We start from the raw sequence: 20,672 nt of genomic DNA on the forward strand, positions 1-20,672 counted from the left end.
ACCAGGATGGTCTCGATCTCTTGACCTCGTGATCCACCCGCCTCAGCCTCCCAAAGTGCTGGGATTACAGGCTTGAGCCACCGCGCCCGGCCTCTATTTTTGTATTTCTAAGAGAGACTGGGTTTCACCACGTTGGCCAGGATGATTTTGATCTCCTGACCTCGTGATCCGCCCACCTCGGCCTCCCAAAATGTGAAGATTACAGGTGTGAGCCACTCCTCCTGGCCAAGTGTTTTTTTTTTTTTTTTTTCTAGTTAGAAACATAAGCAAGTAAACGGATTCATGTCAAATAACAGGTGTTTTGGAACACTGCAGTAGCCTGACCTACATCCAGTGTTGTGGGTTAAAACGAAAAACATCTTGAACCCTCATCTTGAACCGTTACTGCACCTAGAAAAAAACGATGTACTGGAATGAAACTGGCAAAAACCCAAACAACCGACCTCCTTTCTGGTTTTTTTTGTTTTTGTTTTTGTTTTTTTTGTCGTTGTTGTTTGTTTGTTTTTTGAGGGGCTGGACAGAGTCTCGCTCTGTCGCCCAGGCCGGAGTAAAGTAGCGTGACCTCGGCTCACTGCAACCTCTGCTGTTGAGAAATGCTAAGTGTATGATTGCTGAGAAATGCTGAATCTATGATCAAATATATTGTTTGCTGAGAAGAACCATGGCAAGGAAAACCTAGCTCCTCCTCTCCCCCCCACTGGAAGAAAACTACTTGGGGCATTCTAAAATGGTAGGACAATGTATAAATATAAAAATATCATGCACCGCTTAAAACAGTTCTTTAAGTGCGGGACATTGACCCTGTCCCATGGCTCCCTTGTGGAGAATACTTTTTAGTTTGTCATCACTGGTAAGTGGTCACCAGCGGCGACGTAGTACATTTTTGTGTTATGAGAAAATACCAAACATCTGTTTATTATTAATCACCTGTTCAGAGAGAATAACTGTGTGGGTCAGAGTCTGCTTGAGGCCCTCAGCCCGGAATGCTGTGAGCCCCTGAGGCTGTCAGCTGGGAAAGCTGTTGGCCCATGGATAGACCCACTTTGCTGTTCTATCTGGCTGTCTGCTTCTTAATTCCTTCAGCGCCACCTGGCTGAGGGTCTTTACGGCTGAGGGGGTACGCTGCCTCACGGGTTCAAGCAATTCTCCTGCCTCAGCCTCCCGAGTAGCTGGGACTACAGATGCCTGCACCAGGCCCGGCTAATTTTAGTGTTTTTTTTTTTTTTTTTTGAGACGGAGTTTCGCTCTTGTTACCCAGGCTGGAGTGCAATGGCGCGATCTCGGCTCACTGCAACCTCCGCCTCCTGGGTTCAGGCAATTCTCCTGCCTCAGCCTCCTGAGTAGCTGGGATTACAGGCACGCGCCACCATGCCCAGCTAATTTTTTTTTTTTTTTTTTTTAGTAGAGACGGGGTTTCACCATGTTGACCAGGATGGTCTCGATCTCTTGACCTCGTGATCCACCCGCCTCGGCCTCCCAAAGTGCTGGGATTACAGGCTTGAGCCACCGCGCCCGGCAATTTTAGTGATTTTAGTGGAGACAGGGTTTCACCATGTTGGCCAGGCTAGTCTCGAACTCCTGACCTCAAGTAATCTGCCTGCCTCGGTCTCCCAGAGTGCTGGTATTACAGGCCACCACGTCTGGTCACCCTACCTGGGTGACCTTGCCCAGCCACCACATCTGGCCTCACCTCCTTTATTTCTGCAAAAGAAATTTAAAAAATCCACTCCATTAATTGTGCATGTATTTCAAGTAGGAAGAAAATGAATTGGGAGAATATTGTATACAATGAGTTCTAAATTTCTCTTCAAAGCATCAGTATGTCGGCCAGGCGAGGTGGCTCATGCCTGCAATCCCAGCACTTTGGGAGGCCAAGGTGGGCAGATCATCTGAGGTCAGGAGTTCGAGACCAGCCTGGCCAACATGGAGAAACCTCGTCTCTACTAAAAATACAGAAAAAAAAAAAATCAGTATGTCATTATGTTCAGTTATTTGTCCTTCATTTTACAGTTTAACTTCCTTATAGTTTCAGTACATAACCTTATCCACCAGTTCTAATCAGTAGTTAACATTTGTTTCCCCTCCCCAGCCCCTGACTCCATCCTGACTCATCCTGGTCACCTGCTCCAGTCACCTCCTCCAGTTGCGGAAGGAAACCCAGGCATCTGGGATTCCCTCCCCCTCTGTCATCCACTGGCGCCTCCTGAATCTCCTTCCTGAAAATAACATGCTTGGTCTTGGGGAAGCTCTCTGGAAGACACTACTTTCACTTAAAACAAGATCAAACCAGAAACCTTTTCACATGTGACTCCTCAAACTGTAAACCGGAACCCTTTCATATGTGATTCCCAAAGCTATAAACCTAAGATTCTTCCCCATGTGACATCTAAAGTATAAACCTATATAAAGGCAGAACTTTCCTTCGTTAGATGAGCTGGGCTTTCGACAAATTACTGCCTTGTCTCCCAGCCAAATAAACTCTTCCCTCCTTTATTTGGTGTTTGAGAGATCCGTTTCCCACAGCCGTTCCTGCTGCACAGTCACCTTCTCTGACCTAGGTCACTCCTGGCTACCTGCTCTGACCTGCCTGTAATGGTCCTTCCCGCGAAACCACCCACCCTGCCACTCCAGCTTGGACCCCTGCTCTCTAAAATAGCCAATCAGGATAAGTCTAGCTTGTGTGGTCTAACTCTAGCTCATAGGGGAATGACATAGCAGTAGGGGTGACCCCCATCAGGCATAAGTACCCCTTTTTCTCACTTGCCCAAATATGTGGTCACCATGGCTCCATCAGTGAGCTGCACCCTTCTGTAGAAATAAACTGCCTTGCTGAGAGGATTTATCTTCAAGTGCTATTTCTTTTGCAGCATCAAAATTTTACTTAGAGAACATTTCTGGCAACTATAACTCAGATGGTGATAAGTTTTCCATTGTCCTAAAAAATTTCTCATCACTTTGTCTCTATTTTTTTTGGGGGGGGGTGGTGTCTTGAGCACACCAAACTTAATTTTACATCAGCCCTCATTTTCACTGTTCCCTGTGCCTGGGGTACTTTAAGTTTGGACTTTCCTGTCCTTGAATCTAAAGGATGATCTTTCCTACCCATCCTAACTCCCAGTCACAATCACAGCACCTTCATTTTTTTTTTTTTTGCAGTGTTTTTTGTGAAATTTCTTGTTTCTCTATTTATGTACTAGTTTATTAGTTGATAGTCTGCACCAATGGAAGATAATGAGAGTAGACACTTTGCTGATTTTTATGGCTGGTTTGTGATAAATATTGATTGAATATTAGGCACCTGCTGTCTACAAGTGTCTCTATTCTCACAGACGTCTCACAGATTGCATGAAAGAATGCATTTGTGGGTGAGTAGATGGGTGGGTAAATAAATGAACAAAGACAGGGAGCGGATAACAGTGACTCCCATTCATTGCGCGGCTGTGACGCTCTGAGGTCCAGGTGTCCAAACGCGGCTGCACCACGTGGCCGGCCCAACACCACGTGGTCAGCTCAGCGACCGGCTGGAGTCCGCTACTGTCCCACCATGCACCGCTTCATGCTTGCTTTAGAGGGCAAGTCAGACCTGATTTCCGGCCTCCATGAGGTCGTAGAGGTCAGTTGCCCTAACGACCAGCTGGTTCCCGCCTCTACGTTGCGTCACTTCCTGTCACGCCCACTTAGAGCATTAACGCACCTGCGCAGAAGGGAAGCAACCCGGGACGCCCTTGTTCTGCGCAGGCGTGGCGCCCGGGGGCCGGGGCCGGGCGGCACCGCTGTGCGCAAGCGCAGCCGTCGGTGGGTCGGGGATCGGTCGCCTGAGAGGTGAGTAAGGGGCTCCGTGCTGAGCCTGGGGGATCTGGGGTCTGCGGCTCGGGGCTCACGGGGCCCCAGAGCCCGTAAGAGGTTGGAGATTGTGAGGTCAGGGTCACCGCGACTCTCGGGGTCCTGTGAGTAGGTGGCGCGGAGGGGAAACTGAGGCCGGGAGGCATCGGGCAGGCCGTTCGAGCCCTGATCTCCCTGCCCCGGACCCCAGGTCCTGGAAATGCCGGTCGGCGGGCTGGTGACGAGGTCGGCGGGAGGTGAAGGCACCCCGCAGTAGTGAGCGATCGCTGGGTGTTCGCTGCCGTCTCGCTCTTATTAACCGCCTGGAAACGTCGTTGCTGTGACTCGGGGACCCCCGTTTGTGGTGACTCAAGTCGGGGCTCTAGTCCCAGCGCCTCCAGTCCCTCCCTGGGTGACCTTGCCCAGCCTCTTGGCTTTTCGGAGCCTCAGTTGTCCCCTCTGTAAAACGGACGTTGTGAAAAGTCCCTGCCTGGGAAATGAGAGCCGCGGGGCCCAGCGCCAAGTGAGAATTACGAAGAATTGGCAGCCGTTCGTCTTATTTCGTGTTTAGAGTCGTCTTCTGCATACATTGCTAGAGGTTGGGGAAATCTGGGATACAGGACCAGCCCACCAACACGTCTTACCCGCTGTGTAAACCTGGGTGAGTCGCCTCCCCCCTAAGCAAAGCGTTCCTTCTTTCCTAAACAGCAGTGGGAAAAGCAGATGTGTCGGAGGGTCATTATGAGGGTAAACCCGCATGCAGTTCTTTGAGGTGTCTGGAACTTGGTGAGAGAGAGCTGGCTTGAGAACAGCTGTTTTTGTTATTAGGTGCCAGAAAATTGCCGTGCAGCGTGCATCTCGGAGGTTAAATGATTATCCCATTTTCTTTTGTTTCTTTTTTTTTTTTGAGACGGTGTCTTACTCTGTCGCCCACACCGGAGTGCAGTGGCTTCATTTCAGCTCAACCTCCACCTCCTGGGTTCAAGCGATTCTCCTGCCTCAGCCTCCCCAGTAGCTGGGATTACAGGCTCATGCCACCATGCCCGGCTACTTTTTTGTGTTTTTAGTAGAGACGGGGTTTCACCATGTTGACCAGGATGGTCTCCAACTCTTGACTTCATGATCTGTCTGCCTAAGCCTCCCAAAGTGCTGGGATTACAGGTGTGAGCCACCATGCCCGTCCTACAACAGCATTTTTTTAAAAACTGTGAAAAATGACAAAGGCAAATAGAGAACTATGACAACAGGAAGGGAAGGAACACCTGGGGATCCCCGGGCTCCCGCACACTCATTTGCTTTTCTGTTTTTTGGGTTTTTTTGCTTTGTTTTGTTTTGTTTTGAGACGGAGTCTTGTTCTGTTGCAATGGCATGATCTGGACTCACTCAACCTCTTGGGTTCAAGCAGTTGTCCTGCGTCATCCTCTCTGGTAGCTGGGATTACAGGCATGCACCACCACGCCTGGGTAATTTTTGTATTCTTAGTAGAGAAGGGGTTTCACCATGTTGGTCAGGCTGGTCTCCAAGTCTTGACCTCGTGATCTACCCCCCTCGGCCTCCCACAGTGCTGGGATTACAGGCGTGAGCCTCCGCCCCTTGCCTTGTTTCTGTCTCTGATTATTCGTTTTGTCTGTCTTTTCCCTCCCTTGACCGGTGGTTCTCAACTGGGAACAGTTCTCTGCCCTGGGGACACTTGGTGACATTGTGGTTGTCATGATCTGGGGGACCTCTTGGTATGGAGTGGGTAGAAGCCAGGGATGCTGCTCACTACCCTGCAATGCCTAGGATGGCCCCACCCCAGGGAATAATCCAGTCTTGGATGTCAATAATACTTTAAAAACCTTACCATATGGGCGGATCACTTGAGGTCAGGAGTTTGAGACCAGCCTGGCCAACGTGGCGAAATCCCATCTGTACTGAAGAAACAAAAATTAGCTGGGCATAGTGGCATGTGCCTGTCATCCCTACTACTCAGGAGGCTGAGGCAGGAGAATCCCTTGAACCCAGGAGGCTGAGGTTGCAGTGAGCCAAGATCACGCCATTGCACTCCAGCCTGGTTGACAGAGTAAGACCCTGTCAAAAATCAAAACCCTGTCCTAGATCAGTGATTCTTCACCAGCATGGGCAGCTGGGAGTGTGTGGCTCCGTGAAATCGTGAACAAAGTTTTGTGTGTGCACCCAATTTTATGTGGAGAGGAATGGGTACTTTGGAGGTTAGACACTCAAGTCAGACTGCCTGGGTTCAGAGCTCCTCCTTCTCATCCTCATAGCTGGGGGGTCTTGAGTGGCCCCATCTTTCCAAGCCTCAGTTTTTCTTCTGTAGAATGGGGATAATAATAGTAATCACCCCAGGTGTGTGAGCATTAAACCAGGCAAGGTATCAGCAAACTGACCAGAAGGCCAAATCCACCTGTGGCCTGGTTTTCCAAATGAGGTTTCGTGGGAACGCAGACACACGGCTTTGTTTCCATGCGAGCTGTGGTTGGTTTCGAGCTAAGAAGGCACAGTGGAACAGTTGCCGTGGAGAACATGCGCCTGCAGAGCCGAAGACGTTTTTCTTCTGGCCCTTTTCAGAAAAACCTTTGCTGACCCCTAAAATAAGGCATCGCATATACAGCACTTAGCTGGGTCCTGGAAAGCTGTGAGCGCGCCAAGGATTTGAGCTGCGGTTTATAATTAAATCTTCCTAGAAGGGTGAGTGATTCCAGATGGGGGTGAGCTCTGCCCCAGTTTGGAGAATCCTTGAGAGCTGTAGTCAGTCAATTCTACTGTTTTTTTTTTTTGGAGACGGAGTCTCACTCTGTCGCCTGGCTAGAGTGCAGTGGTGTGATCTTGGCTCACTGCAGCCTCCCCCTCCCGGGTTCAAGGTATTCTGCCTCAGCCTCCCAAGTAGCTGGGACTACAGGCGCACCCAACCACACCCGGGTAATTTTTTGTATTTGAGTAGAGACTGGGTTTCACCATGTTACCTAGGCTGGTCTCAAACTCCCGAGCTCAGGCAATCCGCCCGCCTCGGCCTCCCAAAGTGCTGGGATTACAGGCGTGAGCCACCGAGGCAACCTGTTTTGTTTTGTTTTGCCAGCATCCAACAGGGGCCCTGGTAGGACGTCCTCAGCACAGGCTCAAGGAATCAGAGGGATGGTTTGGGATAGGGTCTTGCTCTGTCACCCAGGCTGGAGTGCAGTAGCGCGATCTCGGCTCACCACAGCCCCAACCTCCTGGGCTCAGGCCGTCCCGCCTCAGCTTCCTGAGTAGCTGGGACTACAGGTCTGCACTACCACACCCGGCTAATTTTTGTAACTTGTTGTTTTTGAGATAGGGTTTCACCATGTTGCTCAGGCTGGTCTCAAACTCCTGGATTCAAGGGATTGTCCACCTTGGCCTCCAAAGTTCTGTGATGAGAGGCGTGCCCCACCGCACCTGGCCTGTTTTCTCTTTCACTGAGGTGTAAACAGGCGTAGAGAAATGGCCTCCCCAAGGACCATGGCTGTGAATTTTTTCAACAATCGAAGGCTTTCCTGAGTCCATAGGGTTTGGACACTGCCAGGTGCAGGGGTTCAAAGGGAAAATGGGTCTGTGGAGGGGTAGAAAGCCTTGAAGGAGATGCTGGGCCCGAGCTTGCGGGAATACTAGATTCTCTCCTGGCAAAGTGGGGAGGGGAGGTGAGCGCCTAATTCGAGTGGCATGTACAGGGTTTGGTGTAGGCCCCACAGACGACCCCCCACTGGTGAGGAGCCTCTAACGTACACTTCTGGGGGTCCAGGGAGCAGCTGAGGGCTTTTATACATGCAGTGACCTCCTGGTGGCATCTTAGAAGAAACAGGGCTTCCGTGTGGGGAGTATCCGGATGGGAGACTGAGCTAGAACCCAGGTATCCTGAGAGGGAGTGAGGACTGGGGCACCCAGCCTCCCTGCTCTGCTGTTTATGAGAAGTGCTGTGGATTTGGGGTGGAGGTGGGCAGAGTGCTCACAGAAGGCAGTGGGCCAGAGTGGGGGCTTCTTACTGGGGTGTAACGAAGTAGGAGGACCTCGGTTTAGGGGGATGTTCCGTTTTTCCCATTGAATGATTCATTCTGGGCAGGGAAATAAGAGAGGTGGTTGTGAGTTTTTTGTTTGTTTTTAGAGGCAGGGCCTCACTTTGTCACCCAGGTTGGAGTACACAGGCACAATCACAGCTCACTGCAACCTCCAGCTCCTGGGGTCAAATGATCCTCTCACCTCAGCCTCCCGAGTAGCTGGGATTACAGGCGTGTGCCACCACACCCAGCTATTTTTTTTATGTTTTTAGTAGAGACAGGGTTTCATCTTGTTGGCCAGGATGGTCTCGATCTTTTGACCTTGTGATCTGCCTGCCTCAGCCTCCCAAAGTGCTGGGATTACAGGCGTGAGCCACCACGCCCAGCTAATTTTGTTTTTATTTTAATGATAAAATGTAAAGTTGGGATGTGGAATCATCGGCTCAGAGCTGAAGCTGGCGCCCCAGTTGCCACCCCCACGGGCCAGCAGCCTTCCACCCTCACTTCTGCGCCCTCTGCCTTGAGACCAGGCGTCGGCCGTGGCTCCAGAGTGCCCATAAAGCCCTCGCTGTTAGGAAACACAGCTGGCTTCTTTGAGAGTGCTGTCCCACAGCCAAACCCCGACAAGTTGTGATTGTTCCGAAGACACCGAGAGCCGAATGGCAGCCGAGGAAAACGCCATCCTCAGGCTTGTGGACCCCCCTCTGAAGAGCAGAAAACGTTCTTCCCCGAAGCCTTAGTGCTGAAGGCAGATCTGAGAACCGCCGGATGGTCCTCACCTGGGGAGGGGCCAGAAGCCGCGGGTTCCAGCACGACCGGCCTGAGTCACACGCTGGGTCCTCCGCCGCGGACCTGCACTTCTGAAACCCAGAGTTCTGCAAACAGAAGGTTTTCAGAAGGCTCAAGCAAGGTCATCTGGCCGGAAAAAGCTGACCTGTACTGACTTCCAGCCTTTTCCTTCCCACTTAGAGGTGGTTTACTGCTGGGGGTCGTGTGTGGTCGTCTCAGCTGGGGGGTGCTTCTGGTGTGCAGTGGGAGGGCCAGGGATACTGCTCAGTGCCCGGCAGTGCCCGGGACAGAGTCTTCCCCCCGAGATGTCCACAGTGCCACGGGGGAGAGACCTGCATTCGTTATTTGGGGGAAAAAATGGAGCCTGCTCCCTGCTCTCGCTGGACACCAGAATAAACTTCCTAAGGGGCAGAAGAACAGAACTCAGGGGCCTCCAGCTCCTGGGATTCACCTGCTCTCTCTCTGCCTAGCGTGTGGATGTGTTTTTGGTTTTGTTAGAGACAGGGTCTCACTTTGTTGCTCAGGTTGGCCTCAAACTCCTGGGTTCGAGTCCTCCATAGTTTGTGGATTTCTTTTTTTTTTTTTGAGATGGAGTCTCGCTCTGTCACCAGGCTGGAGTGCAGTGGCACAATCTCGGCCCACTGCAACCTCCACCTCCTGGGTTCAAGTGATTCTCCTGTCTCAGCCTTCTGAGTAGCTGGGACTACAGGCGCGCACCACCATGCCTGGTTAATTTTTTTGTATTTTTGCTAGAGACGGGGTTTCACCACGTTGACCAAGATGGTCTCCGTCTCCTGACCTCACGATCTGCCTGCCTCGGCCTCCCAAAGTGTTGGGATTACAGGCATGAGCCACCATGCCCAGTCAGTTTTTGCATATTTAGTAGAGATGGGGTTTCACTGTGTCGGTCAGGCTGGTCTCGAACTCCTGACCTTGTGATCCACCCACCTCAGCCTCCCAGAGTGCTGGGATTACAAGCGTGAGCCATTGTACCCAGCCTGTTTGTGGATTTCAATGTGTGCAGCCTCCTGGGACCTCAGTAGAGCTCTTGGGGATCAGTGGCATCCCTTCACCCAGGGGGTCTCAGCTTGGGCACTTCTGCTCAGCTCTGCCCCAGAGTAACGGGGGGGGCAGGGTGCAGACCAAGAGGCGAAGAAGTTGTCTGGGGTGTGGGAGGTGTTCCAGGAGGGAGAACAGCCCGTGCAAAGGCCCTGGGGTGCAGAGGCGCCAATGGCACCAGGAGAGAGCAGTGTGACTCAGTGAGTGCCACTGTACTCCAGCCTGGGTGACAAAGTGAGACTCCATCTCAAAAAAAAAAAAAAAGAAATAAAGACCTGGCTGAGTCCTCTAAGACCTAGAAGGTGGGGGTCACAGCCCCCTCTTACAGAGGGAGTGACAGACCCAGACAGGTGGCACACGCAAGGTCATACCAGTGACAGCTGGAACTTGGCCTAGCATTCCAGGCACATGGGCCTAGCGCGATCCACGCTGGGGGTGGGGGCGTGTGTGCGTGCACACGCGCGTGTGTGGACGGGATGTGAGTCCCTTCTCAGGGAACTAACACAGAATAAACAAAGACACCTGATCTTTGGTGTACCGGTTCCCTTCTCTCTTAGACTGAGGCGTGAGAACTGGAAAGGGTGGCTGAGAACCCAGTGAGGGTTCAGAAAGTGGAAATAGTCACCGCACCCGGCCAGGTGTTATATATATATATATTTTTTTTGAGATTGAGTTTCGCTCTCGTTGCCCAGGCTGGAGTGCAATGGCACATTCTCGGCTCACCGCAACCTCCGCCTCCTGCGTTCCAGCGATTGTCCTGTCTCAGCCTCCCAAGTAGCTGGGACTACAGGCACGCGCCACCACGTCTGGCTAATTTTTGTATTTTTAGTAGAGATGGGGTTTCACCATGTTGGCCAGGATGGTCTCAATCTCTTGACCTCGTGATCCACCCGCCTTGGCCTCCCAAAGTGCTGGGATCACAGGCGTGAACGGCGTCCTGACAAAACTTAACTTCTTAATGAGTTATAAATGCACAGTTCAGTGACTTTAAGCACATTCGTGTAGTTATGTTGCTTTACCACCATTATCTCCAGAAGTTTCTTATCTTCCCAGACTGAAACTCTAACCCATGAAACATTCACTCCCTGTACCCTCCCCCGCCCTGGCACCTCAATTCTGCTTTTGGTCTCTCAATCCAGCCTCTCTAGGGACTGCCTAGGATGGGAGTTGCAAAGGATTTGTTCCTGTGTGTATAGCTTATTTCACTGAGTGTGACGTCCTCAAGGCCGTCCTTGTGACCTGGTCAGAATTTCCTGTTCCTGGCTGCATAGTATTCCATTGTGTGCGCAGGCCCCATTGTGTTGATCCGGTCACCTGTCAATGGGCACGTGGGCTGTTTCCTTTTGGCTGTTGTAATGCTGTTATGTGTCAAAACATGTGGAAAAAAACCCCAAAACTCTGTAAACCAAAAATCTTCTGAACCTTTTGGGTGGCATGTGTCCATTTTCCCTGGGTTTGCGGGTCAGGAGACCTGCCTGGTTTGCTCTCTGAACCCTGTTAGCTGGGGCGATGTCGTCAGCTTTTGTGGTTTCACTTTCTGGTGGTGGTTGACCTCCGTGGGCCGTGCTGTGTCGCACGTGAGATATTTGGATTTCGGGACTGGCTGCTCTCCAGGCTCTGGCCCCTCCTGACCCCGGGCCTGGAAGTTCCAGGCTCTTCACTGTGTCCTGAGATGGGCGCGGGACACTCATCACCATCCCCAGGGAGCTTGCAGGGAGACTGTGACTCCCCGTCTGGTGACACTAAACACAGCTCTGGTAGATTCCTCCCCTTTAAAGAACAGAGATGATTCCCATACTGTGAAATTCAGTGGCATTTGGTAGGTTCACAGAGTTGTGCAACCATCACCACTGTCTGGTTCTAGAGCTTCTCATCACCCCAAAAGGAAGCCAGGAAACTCTGTCCCCACCAGCTGTCACTCGCCTTCGCATCCCCAAGCCCCGGCATCCCTGCGTCTCCTTCCTGTCTCTGGAGGGGCCTGTTTTGGGCATTTCAGAGAGATGGAGTCACACCCTGTGTACACTTTGTGTCTGCCTTCTTTTGCTCCCCACCTTTTTTTTTAAGTGACTGTTGATGGATGTTGCTTTCCCTGAAAGGCAAACAGAGCTGAGAGCGCTCCCAGCATGTCCAGGGCTGTGCGTGTGCAGTGGTGTGAGGTCCATTTCGCTGCTGTAATCTGACTCTGACGTCAGCCCGTGTCTGAAGCCTGCTGGGCTAATGTCGTGCTTGTCTCCGGCGCGTAGTGGGTGATGCGCTCAGGTGGCCCGCGCCTTGTCTCGGGGGGCACTGGCTGTTCACCTCACGTGGAGGTATTTTGGGTGGGACACCTCTGATCTTGAGTGTGGGGGCAGGTCAGGCGGCTGCTGGGTGTGGATCCCACCGTGCCTGTGGCTCCCGTGGCCTCTCACGAACGCCTCCATCCCCAGTCCTGCCGCGGAAGTCGTTGCACCTGAGGTCATGAGATGGGGTTGTGGAAAGTGCCTGGTGCACCCACAGCCTCTTCACGCCCTCTTCTAGCCCGGCATCTCTCCCACTGGGAGCTGTGGACGTTGGGGTCGGATCGTTCTCTGGGGAGGACTGTCCTGGGCACTCCAGGGCACTGGGAGGTGCCCCTGAACTCCACCCACTCCACGTCAGACACCGCCAAGCGTCTCAACACATCCATTGAGAACCGAGTAAAACAGAATCTAGGAGATGCATACACACACGCGCACACACAGTTTCCGCAAAATCCATAGGGATCCTCAGCATTTACCTCCTAGAGGAGGCTAGGCACAGTGGGTCACACCAGTGATCCCAGCACTTTGGGAGGCCACGGCTGGAGGATCACTTGAGGCCAGGAGTTTGAGACCAGCCCGGGTAGCACGGTGAGATGTCTCCTAAAGAAAGATGAAATTCTCTGGAGGCGCCCTCCCCTCTTTGCCCGTGTTCATGCACAGATATTTTACACGGTTGAGTTCGGGGTCTGCCGGAAGCATAGGAGGTGCTCAGACAGGTCATCCTCGTGGCTGTGATACTTTTGGTGCCCTGCCTCTGAGTCTGTCTCCACGGGGATGGTCGTAGCCGAAGGCCTCTCTGCCTGTGCGCACACGTGTTAACGTACGTGCCTTGGACCATGAGACATCTGTGCACTTAAAGTTAAAATGGACGTTTGTACAGAAATGATGGGAAGCGGCCGGGCGTGGTGGCTCACGCCTGTAATCCAAGCACTTTGGAGGCCAAGGCGGGCGGATCACCTGAGGTCGGGAGTTCAAGACCAGCCTGACCAACATGGTGAAACCCCGTCTTAAAAAAGAAAAAAAAATTAAAAAGAAAAAAAAGAAAGAAATGATGGGAAGCTTCGATTTCCTATAAAGAAGCTGCCCCTCTGGCAGCTGGCTCCTGGGACACAGTGAGTGACGCACAGCTGGTCCCTCCCTCCGTGCTCCTTGGCCACCGTCCTTCACTGCCCCCTTCCGCCCGTGTGTCCTCATGTCCACGTGACCCTGGGCACACGACCACACCCCCCTGCGGGCCTCAGTTCATCTGGAGACAGGGCTGACCTGCTTGTTGGAGTGGTCAGGACAGAGGTGCTTCCTGAGATGCCCACTCACCTGGCGTTCGTGTGGGTTTGCTGGGGCCGCCATGACAGCACCGGAGACCAGGCAGCTGAAACAGAGTCTGTCATCCCTCAGCTCTGGAGGCCGGAAGTCCACGAGCAAGGTTCCGGCGGGCTCATTCCTCGTGAGGACGGGAGGGGGACCTGGTGGCGGCCGGCAGCCCTCGCTGTTCCTGCGTGTAGCCACGTCACCCCATCTCCGCCTTCACGTCCACACGGCGTTCTCCCTGTGCGTGCGTCTGCCTTTATTATAAGGACGTTGGTTATTACTCTAGTGACCCACTGTGGTCTGGTATGATGCCATCTTAATGAATTCTGTCTGCCAAGATCTTATTTCCAGGTGAGGTCACATTTCGAGGTCCTGGCAGTTAGGACTTCAGTGTACGGACTGGGGGGACACAGTTTGGCTCATCCCAGCATTCAGCCCGTGGAGCCACATATCAGTGTGGCTGTGCAGGGAGCGTCCCTGGGGCCCAGGTGGGGCGTGGGACCTGGGGGCAGACCCTGGCTGCGCTGCTCTCGTGCTTCGTGGGCTCAGGATGAGGAGCCGCGGCCCTCTGGGTGCTGGGTCAGAGATTCCTTGTAGGCGTTTGTGGTTTTAGTCACATTTTGGAGAGCAGATCTGGGCACAAAGCAGAGAAGAATAAGAAATTATCCAGAGGAAGCTGGGCGCGGTGGCTCACGCCTGTAATCCCAGCACTTGGGAGGCTGAGGTGGGTGGATCACGAGGTCAGGAGTTCGAGACCAGCCTGGCCAAGATGGTGAAACCCTGTCTCTACTAAAAATAAAAAAATTAGCTGGGCGCAGTGGTAGGTGCCTGTAATCCCAGCTACTTGGGAGGCTGAGGCAGGAGAATCAGTTGAACCCAGGAGGCGGAGGTTGTAGTGAGCTGAGATCATGCAACTGTACTCTAGCCTGGGCGACAGAGCAAGACTGTTTAAAAAAAAAATTATTCAGAGGCAGCCAGGCCTGGCACTTCCTCATCCATCCCGAGGCTACCAGCCTCTCAGCCACACCCTGTCTGACTCAGCCTGAGCTTTTGATGTCAGACCTGTGCTTCTCCTCGCGGTGATTCCCCTGCTCTGGAGACCTTGGGCCTGCCTCTCCCTTGCCTCACCTGTCTGGGTCTGGGCACGCAGAGCTTGGCTGAATATATGGCCGACTAGGCACGGGCTGGGCCTGGCCCCATGAGGAAGGGCGGTGACACATAGCCCCGCCAACCTGTGTGTCAGCCAGCGAGGGACACAGACAGGGAAGACACAGCTGCTTGGGGACACCAGAGGCCCTGGACAGAAAGTGGCTTCCAGGGAAAGTGGCTGCCTAGCCCCACCAAGGGAACCTCATCTCGAGAACAGAGGACAGGGTTCTGTCCCGTGGCCGGGGAACAGAGAGCATGGGGGCCCTGTCCTGCGGCAGAAGAACAGAGGACGGGTTCTGTCCCGTGGCCGGAGAACAGAGAGGATGGGGTCCTGTCCTGCGGCAGAAGAACAGAGGACGGGTTCTGTCCCGTGGCTGGAGAACAGAGAGGATGGGGTCCCATCCCGTGGCCATGCCCCAGCACCGCAGCCACCCCCGCCATGCCTGCTTCTAGCCTCGGAGCACGCTCTCCACCTCCTCCTAGTAGACCGGCGCAGTGGGCAGCGTTTCCGGAACAGCCTCAGCCTGTGTTGGTCTGGGCACTGCGGGTGGGCAGGCGCCTGTCCACGTGCCTGTCTGTGGGGCCGTTCTCGCGGCATTGCGCACGCCTGGTCTTACCCCTCCTCACGCACCCCTGACGGGGAGGTGCTGTCGCCATCCCTGGGGGACAGAAGAGGGAACTGAGGCTCAGCAGAGCTCAGCTGCTTCCCCTAGGTCACACCGCCAAAAATAGCCAGCCGAGGTCTGTGCTGCGAGACTCACCTCGAGGAATCGTGAAAGTCACGGTGGACACTGCAGGGCGCCATGCTCTGGGCGGAGAGCGTCGCAGTTACTTCCCCTGACCCCCGACAGCAGCCACCATGGGCCTCCCCATTTTACAGACATGGAGGCGGAGGCTCCGACACACTCAGCGACCCGTCCGAGCTCATGAACTTTGCAGGCCGCAATCAGGACCCAAGCCGCCTGGCCTCTCCCTCACAGCCGAGGGCTGTGTCCGCTCGCTAGTCCTGTGGCCACAACCCGGCCGGCTTAAAACCACCAAGGTCGATGTCCCTCGCAGCTCCGGAGGCCAGAAGTCCGAGGCGAGGGTGCGGGCCGGGCCGCGCTGCCTCCGAAGGCGGCTCCGTCCTGCGTCTCCCAGCTGCTGGGGGCCGCGTGGCCTCCGCCTCTGCGTCTGTCTTCACGTGGCCGTCTCCGTAGCCGTACACCGTGTTGAGTCTCTGCGTTAGGGCCACCACAGTGACCTCGCCTCGACTTGCTTGTCCCTGCAGAGACACGAACAAGGTCGCATTCTCAGGTTGCAGGTGGATGTGACTAGGGGAACAGTGTTCAGCCCAGAGCACGGCGGCCCCAGAGTGGCTGCTGCTTCTCGGTGCAGTTTGTTATATCAGAACGTTTAGAGTCACCGTGGCCAGCTGGAAATGGAGGCACAGTGAGGCCGGGCTTGCTGGAGGTGGCGCTGCGAGGCCGCTGGCCAGCCCGCCCCAGGAAGCTCGCACAGCACGCGGCGGGGCGTCCTGCCCAGTGCCGGGAAGGTCGCTGCAGCTGAAGTCCCTCCAACTTGGCCCAGGCACCCAGGAAACCTGCGTGAAAGGTCTTGTACTAAAAAAAGACCCGTCTGTGGGCAACAGCTCCAGCTTCCAGAACAGCCTCTCCCGACGTCATCCTCCGGTGCCCTTTAGAGCTCTGGCAGGAACCTGCAGAGACCACAGACGTGAGCAGCGCAGCTGTCAGGTCCTGGGAGTGAGGAACAAGACAGGTGCCCAAGGGGAAGGAGGCGGGCATCCAGGGGGAACCGGACAGCTGTCCAGGGGGAACGAGGCGGGAGTCCAAGGCGGAAGGAGGCAGGCGTCCAGGGGGAATGAGGCGGGTATCCAAGGCGGAAGGAGGCAGGCGTCCAGGGGGAATGAGGCGGGTGTCCAAGGATGAGGCGGGCATCCAAGGGGGAACCAGACAGGCGTCCAAGGGGGAATGAAAGGGAATGAGATGGCTAACTCCTTAGGGGGAGTCCTCTGCAAGTCCCAGGAAACAGCGATGTCACAGCAGGCACACCCAGCCCCGCTGGGTGTCTAAGAAATGCTGGCATGCCAAAAAAGAGGTAGATTGAGGAAGGGGGTCATGGCTTTGGCTCAGGACAAGGTCTCTCCCTCTCAGCACCGTGGACACTGGTGCTGCCTCATTCTCTGGAGCGGAGCTGTCCTGGGCACTGCAGGGTGCTGGGCAGTGTCCCTGACCTCCAACCACCTCATGCCAGAAGCAGGGGCAGAAGGGACCTCTGTGGGGCCTCAGCACCACCCTCAGAGCACTCAGGAGGTCCTGGGAGCCGGGCGGGTTCTCTAGGGCAGCTGCTGCTTGCCTGCTGGCCTCACACTTGCCGGCCTGTGCACGGCCGGGTTGGTGAGCTCCGGGCCTCAGGTCATCATCCTTGAAATGGGCATATTAAGGCCTTACCACCTCGGCTGTCCTGGAGCTGAGATCAGCGAGCGCCCTTAGAATAGGACCCGGCGAGTTGGGGGCGGGCCTGGGGCGGGGAGTGTGAGGGGCCTGATGGGGGGTTTTCCCGCACCCCCCGCACTCAGGCCCTCCACTTGGACCCGCAGATCCTGAGCACCCCCAGGTGTCACCTCTTCCGGGCTCGAGATGGACAACAAGAAGCGCCTAGCCTACGCCATCATCCAGTTCCTACACGACCAGCTCCGGCACGGGGGCCTGTCGTCCGACGCTCAGGAGAGCCTGGAAGGTATGAGTGTGCCCGCCACCTCCCCCTCCCTTCCCGGGCAGCAGCTGGCATAGTCCAGTGTAGACCTAGTGTAGACCCCTGGTGTGTACACCGCTGGCCTCCCGCCTGGCTTCTTGGGGGAGGAAGCTGAGCCTAGAGAGGGCCGGGACCTGCCCAGGGCCACACAGCCCCTGGCCACAGGAACCAGGGCTGAGCCCTCCCGCCGCCAGTGCGTGGTACCACCGTCGCTTGCCGCCTTCAGGCTGAGCTGCCTTTTCCATCTCCCCATCTTCCACCAAGGTGTGCTTCCGGAACATTCTCACCACCTGGTGTGTGCATGTCACTATTGGTCACAGGGAAAAGCTCTCCTAGTGCTGGTCCTGTCCTAGAGTCCCAGCCCCACTGGTGTCCCGCCTGGCCTGCCGTGGTCTCCTGTCTGGTCTGGCTCCCACGTCTGCGACACCCAGATCTGGGGCTTGGAGGGGAAGGAGGGCTGGGGAGGCACCTTGTGCGGCCGGCAGGCTCCAGCCCAGATCCTCCTTCTCCTCCTCTGCCTCGCTCACCTGTGTCCGGGGCCTGCCAGGCCTCTGTGGCATGGACCCACAGTGACAACTGTAGGGATGTGCCCCGGTCCTAGACACAGCACTGGGGAGGAAGTAGCCAACCCCCATTAGGACCCCGGGTCCACACGAGGAGGGTGCCAGGGCTCGTGTGTTCAGGCTCTGGGAGAGGAGGGTGCCGGGGCTCGGCGAAGGAGGGTGTCGGGGCTTGTGTGGATGGGCTCCGGGAGAGGGGCCCTGCGGCTGTTTCCTGTCCTGCTCTCCATGGTCCTGGTTCAGACATAGTCACACAGGACTTCTACTGAGGGCTGGCTTCAAGCTCCTGACTCTTGGAGGGCCGACAGCATTCCGGGCACCTCACCCCTGATGTGGCCCTCCAGGCGGGGCCAAGCCCCCACCACGCCTCAGCCGGGCAGCCCCAGCATTGAGACGCCACGGAGGCCTGAGGTCACCACCTGGGCCCTGCTCTCAGGCGCACAGGGCTTCTCCACACAGCTTTTCTTTTCGGGAAGGAGGAGGACCTGTCCCAGGCCAGGGCGCGGGCAGGCCCCTGCATTCTGGGATCCTTGGGAACAAGCGTGCCTGGGGAAGCGGGAGCGCCAACCCCACTCTCCAGACCGGAAAATGTAAGCTCAGGGCTGCGTTCACCTCGAGGGCCCACCTTTGTTCCCCCTTCCAGTCGCCATCCAGTGCCTGGAGACTGCGTTTGGGGTGACAGTGGAAGACAGCGATCTCGCGCTCCCTCAGACTCTGCCGGAGATATTTGAAGCGGCCGCCACAGGCAAGGTGAGCCAATAGGCTTCCCAAGCCACCACCCCTAAAACGAGAGCAGCAGCAGCGAGCAGCGCTGGGGACCCCAGCGACAAGGCTGCAGGAGCCCTCGGCCCTCCTCCCTTCATCGGCGGGGCCTGAGGCACGTGGCACTGTGGTCGCTTGCCCAGGGCCACGTGGCAAGGGGCCAGGAGTCCCCTGCGGAGCCCCTGGGGTATTCGGGGCTTGGCGGCCCTCTCTGGCATCCCAAGGAGACCTGAGGCCGGGGGGTGCCAGGTTGGGAGGAGAGGGCAGCAGGCCATCTTTGCCTCCGGGACCAGGAGATGCCGCAGGACCTGAGGAGCCCCACACGAACCCCACCTTCTGAGGAGGACTCAGCGGAGGCAGAGCGCCTCAAAACCGAAGGTAATGGAGGACCCTCCAACCTACAGGCGCGTTGCCCCGCCTAGACTCTGGGGCCTGGGACCCTCGCCTTGGCCGGCTGGTCCCTGGGACCCTGGGAGTTGAGGGGAGCACCCTGATGAGCAGCACGCTGGCTTGTGGGAGTGGGGACAGAAGGGGGACTGGTGAGAGCACAGGTGCAGAGAAACTGGACCGTCAGGCACGGCTGGTGGGGATGTGAGTGGAGCAGCTCCCAAAAGTTACACAGCTTCCGTGAGGCCTAGCAGTTCCACCCCTGGACACTAGCTACGTGCCTGAGAGAGCTGGACACACGTCCACTACAAGCCGAGGCACAAATGTTCACGGCAGCTATGTTCACAAGAGTCAAAAGCGGAAACGGGCCGAGAGCCACGGTCACACCTGTAATCCCAGCACTTTGGGAGGCTGAGGCTGGTGGATCACCAGATCTCAGGAGTTCAAGACCAGCGTGGCCAACATGGGGAAACCCCGTCTCTACTAAAAATGTAAAAACATTAGCCAGGTGCGGTGGCGGGTACCTGTAATCCCGGCTACTGGGGAGGCTGTGGCAGGAGAGTCGCCTGAACCTGGGAGGTGCAGGTTGCAGGGAGCCCAGATCACCCCGCTGCACACCAGTCTGGGCAACAAAAGTGAAACTCTGTCTCAAAATAAATAAATGAAAGCAAAAACAGCTTAAATTGTCTGTCCACAATAAATGGATCAGCACAGCATGTCCCGTCCACACAGTGGAATGTGGGTCAGCACGAAGTGGAGCGGGGTTCGGACCCAGGGCCTGGCGCAGGGCACCACGAGGCGCCACACTCAGGGAGAGATGCCAGACACAAAAGGCCATGCTGTGTGCGATCCCGTTCCTGTGAAATGTGCAGGACAGGCGGACCCACAAAGACAGGAAGGGGGTGTGGGGTGCCGGGGTTGGTGGCGACAGCTAATGGGGACAGGGAAGCTTTTTGGGGTGGTGGGAGGTGCTGGAATTTGGTAGTGGTTATGGTTGCACAACACGTTGAATATACTAAAAACCAATCAATTACTGTTTTTCTTTGGAGACAGAGTCTTGCTGTGTTCCCTAGGCTGGAGTGCAGTGGCGCAATCTCAGCCCACTGCAACCTCTGCCTCCTGGGTTCAAGCAGTTCTCCTGCCTTAGCCTCCCAGGTAGCTGGGGTTACAGTCATGTGCTGCTACACCTGGCCCATTTTTGTATTTTTAGTAGAGACGGGGCTTCACCATGTTGGCCAGGCTGGTCCTGAACTCCTGACCTCAGGTGATCCACCCGCCTCAGTTTCTCAAACTCCCGGGATTACAAGTGTGAGCCACTGCGCCTGGCCCTAAATTACTTTTTTTCTTTTTTGAGACAGAGTTTCATTCGGGTCTGCCAGGCTGGAATGCAATGGGGCTGTCTCGGCTCACCGCAACTTCTGCCTCCAGGGTTCAAGCCATTCTCCTGCCTCAGCCTCCCAAGTAGCTGGGATTACAGGCGTGCACCACCACACCCAGCTAATTTTGTGTTTTTAGTAGAGATGGGGTTTCTCCAATTTGGTCAGGCTTGTCTTGAACTCCTGACCTTAGGTGATCCACCTGCCTTGGCCTCCCAAAGTGCTGGGATTACAGGTATGAGCCACCACGTGTGGCCCTAAATTACATTTTTAAAGTGTAAGCTTTGTGGCATGTAAGTTGTATCTCACTAAAACTGTTTAAGGAAACACGTGCCGATACCCGCCTTCCCCTACACCCTCCTCGATTGGGATTTTGGGGGCTGGAGTGGGTTCCCATCTTCAGGGCTCTCAGTT

At 55.3% G+C, this 20,672-nt stretch overlaps 1 protein-coding gene across 1 annotated transcript in view; it reads left to right on the forward strand.

Moving 5' to 3' along the window:
• The first annotated feature begins 3,680 nt into the window (after positions 1–3,680).
• Positions 3,681–20,672, forward strand: part of SGTA (small glutamine rich tetratricopeptide repeat containing alpha) — a 31,227-nt gene continuing 14,235 nt past the window's right edge. The window contains exons 1-4 of the mRNA XM_017507462.2: positions 3,681–3,822; positions 17,019–17,158; positions 18,377–18,483; positions 18,789–18,873. Of these exons, the coding sequence (XP_017362951.1) occupies positions 17,059–17,158; positions 18,377–18,483; positions 18,789–18,873 (292 nt within the window). The 5' untranslated portion in view covers positions 3,681–3,822; positions 17,019–17,058. The remainder of the gene's footprint in view (positions 3,823–17,018; positions 17,159–18,376; positions 18,484–18,788; positions 18,874–20,672) is intronic.

The sequence above is a fragment of the Cebus imitator genome, unplaced genomic scaffold, assembly GCF_001604975.1.
Source record: "Cebus imitator isolate Cc_AM_T3 unplaced genomic scaffold, Cebus_imitator-1.0 Scaffold375, whole genome shotgun sequence".
Classification (NCBI taxonomy): Eukaryota; Metazoa; Chordata; class Mammalia; order Primates; family Cebidae; genus Cebus; species Cebus imitator.